The sequence below is a fragment of the Sus scrofa genome, chromosome 4 (genome assembly GCF_000003025.6).
Source record: "Sus scrofa isolate TJ Tabasco breed Duroc chromosome 4, Sscrofa11.1, whole genome shotgun sequence".
In the NCBI taxonomy this organism is placed as follows: domain Eukaryota; kingdom Metazoa; phylum Chordata; class Mammalia; order Artiodactyla; family Suidae; genus Sus; species Sus scrofa.
Window position 1 is genome coordinate 124,981,865 of NC_010446.5, and position 13,303 is coordinate 124,995,167.

General features: G+C 44.9%; 1 protein-coding gene across 2 annotated transcripts in view; it reads right to left on the reverse strand.

The window, feature by feature from the left end:
* Positions 1-10,925, reverse strand: part of EPHX4 (epoxide hydrolase 4) — a 31,544-nt gene extending 20,619 nt beyond the window's left edge. Inside the window, exons 1-2 of one of the 2 annotated variants that reach the window (XM_021090246.1) lie at positions 10,600-10,925; positions 8,316-8,401 (exon numbers count right to left, since the gene is read on the reverse strand). In XM_021090246.1, the coding sequence (XP_020945905.1) occupies positions 8,316-8,401; positions 10,600-10,830 (317 nt within the window). In that variant the 5' untranslated portion in view covers positions 10,831-10,925. Of the gene's footprint in view, positions 1-8,315; positions 8,402-8,552; positions 10,408-10,599 lie in introns of those variants that run through there. The other variant, XM_021090247.1, reaches the window with a different exon arrangement.

Here is a 13,303-nt window from a genome sequence, read left to right on the forward strand (position 1 = left end):
TATGCCGAGGAAGCGGCCCAAGAGATAGCAACAACAACAACAACAACAACAACAACAACAAAAAAGACAAAAGACAAAAAAAAAAAAAAAAAAACTTGCATGTATGCATAGAAATGTATCTGGAATGATATGCACCAAATGTGTGTGATTTCAGGTGATTTGTAGCTTTTATACATTGCTTGGATTTAAAAATAAAGACCATCAATACATTTAAAAAAAATATTTAACAACCGGGGAGGTATAAATTAGGAGCTTGGCATTAACAGATACACCCTCCTCTGTATAAAATAAACAACAAGGATCTGTTGTATAGCATCTTGTCATAACCTATAATGGAAAAGAATCTGAAAAAAAATGTATAACTGAGTCACTCTGCTGTACACCTGAAATGATAAAATCTGCAAACTGTGCTTCAATTTAAAAAAAGAAAAAACCTATGGGGGCGGGGGAAACATTAATCAACCAAAATGTCCCGGGTGCTGACCAACTAGAATGGCCATAGGGACGACCAGGTTCTGGAAGGCTCTACTGGGCCAGGTATTCCCCCAGGGCTTGATAATACAACTGCAGAATTAATTGAAATACAGGGATCCATGCTATTTTCTTCCATTATCAAATGGAAAAAAAAAAAAAAAGACATGGATTTTTCCAAGTGACTCACCATGTTATGAAACTCAAAATATGCATTAAAAAAGAAAAAGAGCTTCTGCATGCACATCTGTTCATGGAAGCACAGTGTACCATTACCTGACCCAGGCCAAAGGGGAGATCCGCAGTCGGAAAGATTTTTAGGATGCAGTGGTGAGTGACAGCGGGGCCTGGGATCAATACACCAAGAGTGCAAGGGGGCTGCAGTGCGGGGCGACTCAGAGCAAGGAGGACAATGAAGCAAATCCACCACCTTGCTCACATCCGCAGACAGGTTACCAGGGAGGGTATCAGACACACACACCTGGAATTGCGAATGGATACAGAATCTTTGATCTGTACGAGGATATGTGTGGTTTATAAAAATCTGCAAAACATTACCAATTAAGGTGGATGTGGAAACGTTAACAAAACACATCCTTCTGAGCAAAGCCATAGCAATCTTGATAGTCTTGCCTCGGGGTTGTAATAAACAAATGAAGCAGTTTGACTCCTCAAAGATACTCATCTGTCCAGCCTTCTGACTTTTTTATTTTCTCCTAGCCATACTTAAAATTTTGAATTGATGGTTTTATGTCTTTCCAACTGCAGCCCAGCTCTTCCCTCTTTTAAATCCCTCGTGCTCTGTCAATGAAGTGAGGTAGACTTAACCTCTTAAATATTTATTGAAACACTTTTCCCGCCTATCCCTGCTATCACCACCTCCATTTAGGCAGCAGCCTGTCGACTGCTCTAACAGCCCCGATTTCATCTCCCTTGGCTCCATCTTCTACAAAACCAGAGTGATGAAGCAAAAACATAAACCCTCTCGTGTCATTTCCCCGCTTAATGTCTCTTTTCTCTTTTGTCTTTCTTTTCTCTTTGTCAGAAATGTTTTTTTAAAAAACATTGCCTCCTGGAGTTCCCGTCGTGGCACAGTGGAAACAAATCTGACTAGGAACCATGAGGATATGGGTTCGATCCCTGGCCTCACTCAGTGGGTGAAGGATCCAGCGTTGCTGTGCCTGTAGCTCGGATCTGGTGTTGCTGTGCCTGTGGTGTAGGCCAGCAGCAACAGCTCCAATTGGATCCCTAGCCTGGGAACCTCCATATGCCCCAGGTGCGGCCCTAAAAAAAAAAAAGACAAAATAAAATAAATAAAAATATTGCCTCCCAATATTTGTAGGGCCCCCGAACTTGAGTCCAGGAAATAATTGCTCTGTTCTTCTTCGGAAAATAAAACCTATTGTTTTCTTTTTACGGCTGCACCTGTGGCACATGGACGTTCCTGCTGAGCCCCCCATGGGAACTCCCACTTAAGGTCTCTCCTTGACTCTCTATTGCTTACAACGTGACGCCCGAGCATGTTATTCTGGCAGACAAAACCTCCACGATTTGACCTGCCTAATCGTCCTGCCCGACTACTTCACACTCCCTGGCACTTGCTATATAATAAAGCCAGCGAGCATCTCTACCAGTCTTATTACACGCCGGGCACAATTCTAAGTGCTTTACACATGGTGATGCTGATCTTCAAAACGGGACTATGGAGGAGGCTCTATCATTATCCCCATTTTAGAGATGAAGAAACAGAGACACAGACTGGCTCGTGGATGTGCTGAAGGTCAGAGAGGTAGCAAATGGCAGGCTTAGGATGCAAAGGCAGGTGGTCTTGCCTGAGGACCCCTGCTCTGCTGCCTCGGTGGCACTGAGCTGCTTGCAGTGAATAAACACGAGTTTTACTTCTCGCATCTCTGGATGGCTTTGCTTATATATTTTCCTTTGTTGGCAAGGTCATCCCTCTCCAGCACCCCCTCCCCACAGTCCCTGTCCTTCATGCGTCATTGACCTCTTCACGCTAGGAGACCCCCCCCAGCTCACTTCTTCACAGGGTTGCGGGGGGGTGGGGAGAGGTCCTCTACTCTCTCTCACTGTGTGCACACCCTACCAGGTCCTTCATCAGACCCTCAGCCCACTGCACTGGGCTGGGGATCAAACCCGAGCCGCCTCAGAGATGACACCGGATCCCGAACCCTCTGTGCCACAGGTGCTCGCTATTCTGCCAGACGGTCTGGTGGAATAACAGGTGCTCAATAAAGATCTGCTAAGTGAAACAGTGACCAAGTGAGAGCCCTGAATCATGATAGCGCTAGAGGTACCCGTTATTCAAGAAAATTCTGCCCCAGTTCAAACCTTGAGACAATGACAACTGAAGCGCCCAGATTCCTATTGGAGAATTTACATTCAGTTTCTATTTAAACGTGTATTGTTTTCATGTCTTCAGGATGTGTGTCTTCATTTAATTAGAGACTTCAGGGTAGAAATATGACTCAGAATAAAGTGTATAATCCTGTAACATTTTACATTTAATGTATGAGAGATTATGCAGACATACTATCTGCATATTTCATTATCTTGTTAGTAATTTAAATGGCCTTACAAATAAATTCAACTATTGCTGTGATCAATGAGTGGAGCCAAATAATGTCTTAAACATTTCTAAGAATGTTTAAGGGTTGTGACGACTTAATAAATGACAAAATAATTTTTAATGTACTCTTCCTAGAGTTCATAAATAAAGCATGTGTCTATTTACACTTTGCACTGAAAAAGAAACCTCCCCAGTGGTTGGGTGATGGGAATATCATTCCCACAAATGCAACAAAAACCACCACCTTGATACAGAAACGAAGCATTATAAAATCAGTAGTCCCTGACCAAAATCACAAATAAACAAAATTAGCTCTTTTCATCCATGTTGCCCCCACTGCCGGCCCCCCACCCCCATAGCTTTAGGTAACAGCAGAGGACACTTCAGCCAAAAGCAACCTCTTTCTCAGTTGATCATTCTTGACATAGCTCCTGGTTTACCAGGCTAGCCTCTTTCAGATATAGAATATCCTCTTTCTCTTCCCAACAGAGAAAGAGTGGCAGCCCTCAGCCTCTGTGCTCAGCTGTATGTATGAAAAGCCATCACTTGCCTCAGCGCTTGAGTAATGACTGCATCCACTACAGCTGCTGTATTGCCTGCATCAGCTCAATATATTTTTAAAAGCAATGCAAACTGAGGTGGAGAGAGAAAGGAAGAAAAATCGTCTCTGACAAACAGCCTTATTTTGGGCTAATTGAACTAAAGGTCTCGTACATGTCTATTTTGTTTGATGTTTCCTTTATTTTTAAGAAAGGAGACATCGGATTTTATTGTTTCTGTGTAATATCTAATAGTATGTATTAAATGTCACCCCAATTCTCCACAGCTTTCTTAGTTAATGATGATAAATGCAAATAATACCTTGCATTTGTATAGTGCTTTTCTGCTTAAAAAGCACTTTTATACACATTGTCAATTTGTAATGATTTCATTTTCACTGTATCAAATAATCTTACCTACTTGATCTATACAAACAAGCTTACAATTTCATGAGTATCAGTCAAAATTTCATTAGTAGAGGAACAGTATTTATCTTTTTGCCTTTTCTAGGACCGCTCCCGCGGCATAGGGAAGTCCCCAGGCTAGGGGTCCAATCGGAGCTGCAGCCGCCGGCCTACACCACAGCCACAGCCACACCAGACCTGAGCCGCGTCTGTGACCTACACCACAGCTCACGGCAATGCCAGATCCTTAACCCACTGAGCAAGGCCAGGGATCGAACGTGCAACCTCATGGTTCCTAGTCGGATTCGTCAACCACCGAGCCGCGAGGGGAACTCCAGGAATAGTATTTAAAATTGAAAACTGAAATTGTAAATTGCAATTGGTTTGAAATGCCAGACGTAAGGTTTTCTTTGGTCTTTAAAGAGGGGAGCAGTGCAAGGCAAGGAGCTTTTGGAAACAGAGAAGGGAAAGCCCAAGACAGCCTTGAAATGGCTTAACCAAAAGAGCTTTATTCTAAATTCTGATTTGAATTGACTTTTTCCTGAGCGGAGCACCTGAATGGAATTGCCTAGGTTGTATAACAAGTGACAGTGGTAATTTGGAAGGCATGGCAAGGGTGCGTGTCGACATAGAGGTCTTGGTTTAGGGTCTGACACACTCAGAGACAAGTCTGAGTACCAGCGAGCTCCGTGTAGTCGCTCTAGCACTCTCCCTGACCAACCGGGCAGCTTCCAGATTAAAGGCTAGCAAGGCTCAGGGAAGACAATTGGTTCTATGTGAGCAACTGCGTGATCAGGTTTGCTGTTGTTTAAAATTACAGCAAGCGGAGTTCCCATCGTGGCGCAGTGGTTAACGAATCCGACTAGGAACAATGAGGTTGCGGGTTCGATCCCTGCCCTTGCTCAGTGGGTTAAGGCTCCTGCGTTGCCCCGTGAGCTGTGGTGTAGGTCACAGACACGGCTCGGATCCCGCGTTTCTGTGGCTGTGGTATAGGCTGGCGGCTACAGCTCCGATTCAACCCCTAGCCTGGGAACCTCCATATGCCGCGGGAGCGGCCCAAGAAATGGCAAAAAGACAAAAAAAAAAATAAATAAAATAAAATAAAATTACAGCAAGCTTCTTGCTGGAGTAACAAACAGTCCATTTGGTGAAGAGAAGGGGCCTCGGTCCCCTGATCTGTATATATTTCCTCACGTATGCTCCTCAGAAAAAAAAATATCTCTAGGAGTTTTCTCAAAACTAAACCCTTCCTCTCAATGATCAGATCCCTTTTGGACACAGCCAAGACTTGACTTTGCCGGACAGAATGGGTCTGATGTCCAGCGACCAGGGCCGGCCTGGGCCCCTCCGAAGCTGTCTCATCCACTGAAGATTCTAGGACATGGACAAGAAACACAGGTGCTTCTGTTTTGCAAAAGGGATCTTGTGAAGACTAAATAATGGGACATTGCTGTGAAAATGAGCAAAAGCATCATTTCTTAAAATACGACAGAGAGCATCTACTGTCCTACATTAAATGGGTATTACTGCTATTTTCGGGGACTCCTCAAAACAATGATTAAGCGGTTGAAGTGGTGACCATTTCATCTTTATCTTTGTATAGATTGTTCCACATGGAAAGAAATGAAGCACCAGGAGGAAAAAGAGCATAGACATGTATTGGGTTTGGTTTGATGCATTGAGAGAGAATAGCCTTTAAGTCTTTTTCTTGTAAAAAGTTAAAAGTTATTTTTATTTTTTTTGTCTTTTGTCCTTTTAGGGCTGCACCTGCGGCATATGGTGGTTCCCAGGCCCGGGGTCTAATCGGAGCTGTTGCTGCTGGCCTACGCCAGAGCCACAGCAACGCCAGATCCGAGCCGTGTCTGCGACCTACACCACAGCTCACCGCAATGTCGGATCCTTAACCCACGAAGCAAGGCTAGGGATCAAACCCGCAACCTCATGGTTCCTAGTCGGATTCATTTCTGCTGTACCACGATGGGAACTCCTCCAAAAGTTAAAAGTTAAATATCGGGAGTTCCCTTGTGGCTCAGTGGGTTAAGGAGGAGGCATCACTGCTGTGGTTCTGGTCACAGCTATGGTGCGGGTTTGACCCCCCCGGCTGGGGAACTTCTGCATGCTGCGGGCATGACCATCATTACATATTTCTCACTTCATTTTGAGTTCTAGAGATTCTGTGTCATCCAAAGTCCTGATTTCAAAAGGATCTAGCTCTGAAAGAGGTGTTACCTTCATATACTTTAGCAATACTGTGCCAGTGAAAGGCTTTTTCTAATAAATGCACTGAGAGCTGGCACATGGAGCTCCCCCGTGGAATGAAGGAAGAAAATGCACATTGATGGGGTACTTAGGGGCCATGAGAAAGGCCTTGAGTGTATTTTGACTCTCTGTATCCTCACGAGTCCGCCGGGTTCCTGGGGATGACTGCTCAGAGTCCATCAACTGGCTGAGGCAGTTAGTTCGTGCCTGAGCCAGAATCAACTGCCCATGTTACTTTATGCAGATGCGACTAATGCTTCAGACTGACACTTTATTTGTGAGCCAATCATGTCACAGACCTTTTCCTTCGGAAAAAGGAGGAGCTAGATGGGTTTTTGCCATCCCCCATTCTTTTCTTCAATGCCTGATACTTCCTAGCGCACTGGTACGCTCAGTGCATTTATTAATAAATTCCCTCTCACTTGTAAAGTATTAACTAAAGTGTATTCAGCTAATATCTCTTTCTGAGCTAGATGCTTTTTATTTTTTCGTCTTTTTGCCATTTCTTGGGGCACTCCCCTGGCATATGGAGGTTCCCAGGCAAGGGGTTGAATTGGAGCTGTAGCCACCGGCCTACACCAGAGCCACAGCAAAGCAGGATCCAAGCCTCGTCTGCAATCTACACCACAGCTCACGGCAACGCCAGATCCTTAACCCACTGAGCAAGGCCAGGGATTGAACCCGCAACCTCATGGTTCCTAGTGGATTCGTTAACCACAGAGCCATGACGGGAACTCCTGAGCTGGATGCTTTTTAAATCAGGCTTTGGCTGACACAAAATCCTTTAAAAATCTAGAGGAAGAGAGGAACAGACAATGATGGAATTCCAGGTGTTAAGAGCGATAATAAGGGAGAAATCTGGGGACAGTCATTATCCCAGAACTTTAAAAACATACCACCTATTTTACATTGGAATCAGTTCAGAGAATACGCCTTTTTTTTTTTTTTTTTTTTTTTTGTCCCTTTAGCCGTCTCAAGATCATAGCCCTGAGCTACCAAAAATCTGATCTTCTTTTTACCACCAGACCATCTTTTTTTTTTTAAATGATTTTTATTTTTTCCATTATAGTTGGTTTACAGCGTTCTGTCAATTTTCTACTGTATAGCAAAGCGACCCAATCACATATACATTCTTTTTCTCACATTATCCTCCATCAGGCTCCATCACAAGTGACTAGATCTAGTTCCCAGTGCTATTCAGCCACCAGACCATCTTTTAAAAATAAATCTTTTTTGTTTTGTTTTGCTTTTTGGCTTTGCCCATGGCATACAGAAGTTCCCAGGCTACGAACTGAACCCACAGAAGTGACCTGAGCCACTGCAAGGTCAATGCCAGATTCCTAACCTGCTGTGTCACAGGAAGCTCCAAAACGATAGCCATTTTTTTAAAAGTTTAATCATATGTTATTTTTATCTGCACTAATTTTGGTCTGTGGGGTTCAAGGAAGAAGAGAACATTTGCTCATAGGTAAACCAATAACTGTGTATTTTGACTATAGGTTTTCTTTTCAACATGAAACATTTGGGTCCATAATCTGTCCTTCCATCATCTGAGCCTGTTACCACGTGCACAGGAAGGAGTTCTTTTTCAGTTTCCACGAGTCCTCTTTTCCCTCGGCCTTTCCCTCACCCTCAGCCTCACCAGAAGCTGCCAGGTAACAGCACTCTAAATTCTTTGATTTCTTTCAAAGCTCCTTTTCCATCCAATGTTGCATTTTGTCCACAGTAAGCACTCTTTTGTAATTGACTATTTCAGAAGTTGGAAACACTAAAAGACACTTCTTTTAATTCTCAAAAAAAAAATAAATTTAGGATGATAATATGCATATTTCTTTAAAACAAAGGAACAGCCGTCCTGTGACTGAGGAACATTTAGGCACAACTTAAGCCAGCACCTGATCATAGAGTAGGGTCTATTAAAAGTCATTATACAACTACAGATGTGATAAATTCATTTGAGTAATAAAAATTTTTTAAATTAAAAAAAAAGTCATTACAAGAAAATGACACTATGATAAGCCCAGTCTTTCGAAAAGGTTAGTTGGTAAGTTTACCAGAATTCTGGAAATCCGTGGAGGAGCAGCATAAGTGGTTTGCCTCTTTCTCCAGCAGCAACATAGTGAAATCTTAACCCTGAATCCTGCAGAAGGAAATAGAGGGCATGAAATTGATGTTTTGGGTTGACTATCAACGTAGTACATTTAGTAAAACTCGCTGGCATTATTTTTAACACCAAAAAATAAAATAAGCATTATTCATTTTCAAAAGAAAAGATACTCATGATTCATCACCAGGGGAAATCGACAGATTTGCTTTTGTTGACATTCCCTTAGAGTATCTTCCTTTCTCCTTCTTCTTCTCGGGTCCATTTATGTATTCTGAGCTTCTGAAACAATGTCACAATTTTCTGAGCCATGCGTCCCATCTCATCTCATTCAGATTCTGCAGGATCTGTATACAATGCGGATCGGCATCTGTAGTCCTGCCGCATTTACCCCCTCCTCATGTACTTTGCTCAAGCTTGCTCGTCAAGAGCTGCGCCATCGCTTATATAATTCACACCTCCTTTCCTTATTTTTAGTTCTCTCCTTCCCACATTATTATTTTAAGTAGCGAGTTGCATGTACAATCTCCCTGGCTGCCTGCTCCTCACGCCACGCCCGCGTGTCCCTAACAGCCGCATGCGCAGAGCGCTCAAGCCTTCACTGCCCATGCGCGAGACAAGGCTGCCCAAGGAAGACAAAGAAATCAAACCAAACCAAACCAAACCAAACCAAACCAAACATCCATGGGACGGAGACCGGAGAACAGCAAATCCAAAGCAAACCCAAGCGAGGAAAGTGGAGGAAAAGCAGGTGGAAAAACAAAACCTCAGAAGGAAACGAGGAAAGAAACCAAGAACCAACACCAGATAAACCAAGCAATTGGGTTTTCAGGTGTGAAAAAAAAATCATAAAGGTCATTTTTGCAGAGTTAGAAACTGAGGTCCAGAGATGTTAACACAGGTCCTAAACGTGACTGGGAGCTGGGCTGTGGCTAGAACCTCCGTTTCGTCCTACCTCCCAGGACAGTGCTCTTTCTGCTCCTTGGTTCGACGTCTCTAGGGAAACTCTCTACGTGGCCAGAGGCAGAAGGAGGGCATTGTGAGGGATTCCAGATGATTCTTACACTGCTTTTCCTTCTCAGGTTGGATGAAGCTAACTCTGACTTTCCCCCTAACTGCAGAATGCCTTTCTGGAAGTCCAATAACTTCTTTTATTGGTGGTGAGTCAGGGAAGATGAAATACTGTGGATGCTTGGCTGGATTTCGTGAACAAATACTTTCTACCTCACTTACTGTGTGCCAGGGGCTGTTCTAAGTGTTTTCGTTTTGCTTTGCTTATGTGTCTTTACAAATATTAGCTCATTTACTAATTCTCATGTCAACTCCAGGCTGAAGAAGGGTAAGACAGGCAAGCCCTTTGGCCTTCTGAATGCCATCTGCTGGGCAATCTAGCTCCTACTAGGAATCCCAAACCTGGTGACAAAAATATTCCTTCATGTAGGCTGTTTTTGAAAAGCCTGTGAGTCAGACTGTCGGTGCATCATAAGAAGCCATCTCCCTTCACCACCTGGAGCCTCAGGAAATAGAATACCCGTGGGCTGTAAGAATGCTTAGGACAAGCATGGACAATTAACGAGTCTGCATGCAGAGTTGACATTTACTTTTTATGCCATTCCTTTTGTCTCTGGCGTCAAAAAGCAGCCTCCTTCGCTGCTTTACATTAGGGTACACTAATGTACCCTATTTACTTACTGTTTCATGCTGCTTGGGTCATCTGTGATGCTCCGTTCTGCAGATCGGAACAAACTCCTGATTTCCAATGACTTACTCTACTCACGGTTAACAGTCTCTAAATGTGGGCAAGGGCAGCCCCCGAGTCAGTAGGGCGCCACCAGGAACAATTCGCTATAGCTTATCTGAGCTCTAAAGGGCAAAAAGGTGACAGGAGACAGGAGCTTTCCCAACAGTAGGAGAGGGAGCAGAATTATTCTGGGTTGTGGCGGTGGAGGAGGGCTCAGTAACATAACAGGACCCTGATTGTAAGAGAAACTCCAGATAACTCTCTCTCTCACACCATCGGGGACCATAGAGACACCCAATCCCTCTCCCTACCCGGCCAGCCCCCCTCGTCCCTCCGGCACCCCCGCCCCCCGGTCCCTTCCCCGTCCCCGCCGCGCGCCCTGGGAGCCCCGGGGACACTAGGGGACGCTGGGCCGGGCGTCCAGCAAGGAGCCCCCGGGCGCCCTCCGCCTCGCAAAGCCTCGCCATAGGGCCTGGCCCGCGCCCGCCTTCACCTTGATGCGCACGTAGCAGTGGGTGCCCAGCGAGGGGTCGTTCAAGCCCGCGGGAGGGTGGTCCCGGGCGGCCCGCCGGAAGGTCTGCGTGGGTCCCGTGCCGATGCTCCACAAAAGTTTGAGCAGGTAGAAGGAGGCGCAGAGCCCGCAGTAGCCGTAGACCAGGGACCAGAAGAGCAGGGACCGGATGGCGACCAGCAGGCGGGGCAGGCGATCCCGCAGCGGGGCCATCGGGCGGCGGCGGCGGCGGCTGCGCTTCCGCGGCGCGGGGGCCGCGGCGCGCACTGCGGCTCCGGAGCGAGACGAGCGCGGCGGCGGCGGCAGCGCGTCAGGCCCGCCAGCCGCTCCGCGGGCTCCGGCTCCGCGCGCGCCTCCCCGCGGGGGCCCCCGGCGGCCGCGCCCCACCCGGGCCGGAGTCACAGCCCCGGCGCTGCCACCCCCGCGCCGCGGGGCTCCGCCCGGGTCCAGGCGGCGGTGGCGACCCGGCCTCCCGCCGCAGCGCGCGAAGCCCCGCTGCAACACGGCCGACCCGGGCGGAAACGAAGGTGAGACGCTCCGCGTCCATCCCAGGTTCTTTGGAAGGAAGAGCTGCTCACAGTGACCGGTGTTCAAATCCTCCCGTTCCCCCCCCCCGCCCCGTTAGGCCTTTTTCTGGATCACGGATTTATGGGGCGCGTGGAGGGCGCGTGCCTGACAGACATCATTCGTTTCTTTCTTTCTTTTTTTAATAAGCAAGAAATAGATTATTACACAGGACCAGGCGAGGAGGCTCTGCCCAAACATCATTTCTTTATTCATTCCCAACAGTCTTCTGAGGGTGTTGATATCCTCCAGCTGGGTCCAGAGTCATCCATCTGCCCCGCCAGCGATCTGTGGTTCTAAAATCAAGCTTCTGGAAACCCCTGGTCTTTTTTTTTTCTGTCCCTCTGAGTTTTTCCTTTGCAAGAATATTGTACAGATAGAATCACGTGTGTGTAAGAATATTGTACATATAGAATCACGTGTGTGCAACCTCTGGTTTCTGGCTTCTTTCACTTGGCACAATACATCTGAGATTCAACTGCACTGTTAACGTGTATTGTTTCTCTATTTATTGCTTAGAGCTTTGGTGAATGGATATATGATCGGTGTTTAGGGAACAGTCCCCAGTTGAGGGATATTTGAATTTTTCCAGTTTTTGGTGGTTATGAATGAAACTACTCATGTAAAGTTTTTAATGTGAACGTAAGTTTTCATTTCACTTGAGCAAATATTTAGAAGTGGGATTGTTGGATCAGGTCGGAAGTGTGCATTTAACTTTATGGGAAACGGCCAAACAAGTTTCCAGAGTGGCTGCAATTTTGAATTTGCACTAGCAATGTGTAATAAGAGTTATGGTTAGGTCATATTCTTGCAAGCACTTAGTGCTGTCAAAAAAAAAAAAAAAAAAAAATCCGGAGTTCCCGTAGTGGCGCAGTGGTTAACGAATCCGACTAGGAAAGGAACCACGAGGTTGCGGGTTCGGTCCCTGCCCTTGCTCAGTGGGTTAACGATCCGGCGTTGCCGTGAGCTGTGGTGTAGGTCGCAGACGCGGTTCGGATCCCGCGTTGCTGTGGCTCTGGCGTAGGCTGGTGGCTACAGCTCCGATTCGACCCCTAGCCTGGGAACCTCCATATGCCGCGGGAGCGGCCCAAAGAAATAGCAAAAAAAAGACAAAAAAAATTCCTAATTTTACCCATTCTAAGAGTTGTATAAGTGATATCTCATTGAAATTTTAATTCACATTTCCCTAATGACTAATAATGTTGGGCATCTGTATGCACTTGTGTGCCACCTGAATATATTCTTCTTTGACAAAGCATCTGTCAAAATCTTTCACTGAGATTCTTTAAAAAATTGGGTTGCTTTTTTCCTTACTGTTGAGTTTGGGAGTTCTTTGTATATTTTCAGTACAAAACCTTTATCACACATCTTGTGATTTGCAAATATTCTCCCAGTCTTCCTTTTCATTCTTAGGGTCTTCTGAGGAGCGGAATTTTCTTAATTTGATGTCATCCAATTTATCACTTTTTTCTTTTATATGCAGTACTTTTGGTCTTGCATGTATGAAATCTTTACCTAACTCAAGGTCAACAATGGTCTTTTCCCCTATGTTTTCCTCTAGAAATTTTATCGTTCCATTTTTTATATGTAGGTCTGTGATCCATCTCCAGTTAATTTTTGCATAAGGTACAAAGTATGGGTTTCCATTTATATTTCCCATGTGGATATCCAGTTGTTATGGTGCCATTTGTTGAAAAGAATATTCTTCCCCGATTGAATTAATTGCCTTTTTACCTTTGTTGAAAATCATTGGACTTGTGGGACTCTTTCTGGACTGTCTAGTCTGTTTCATTGATCCATAGGATTATATTTTCTCCTGTACACACTTGTCAAGACTACTGAAAGTAGTATAGTGAGTCTAGAACTCAGGTGGTGTGGGTCATTCAAATTTGTTCTTTATCAAAATTGTCTATTCTAGTTACTTTCCCACACACATTTTAATATTAGCTTGTCAATTTTAGCAGAAGTTATTGATTGGAATACATGGAATCTATTAATTTTGAGAGAAGAGATTTTTTTAACAATATTGAATTCAATCTATGAACATGATATAACTTTCCATTTATTTAGATCTACTTTGACTCATTTTATCAATTTTTATAAATGTACAGATATTGCATTA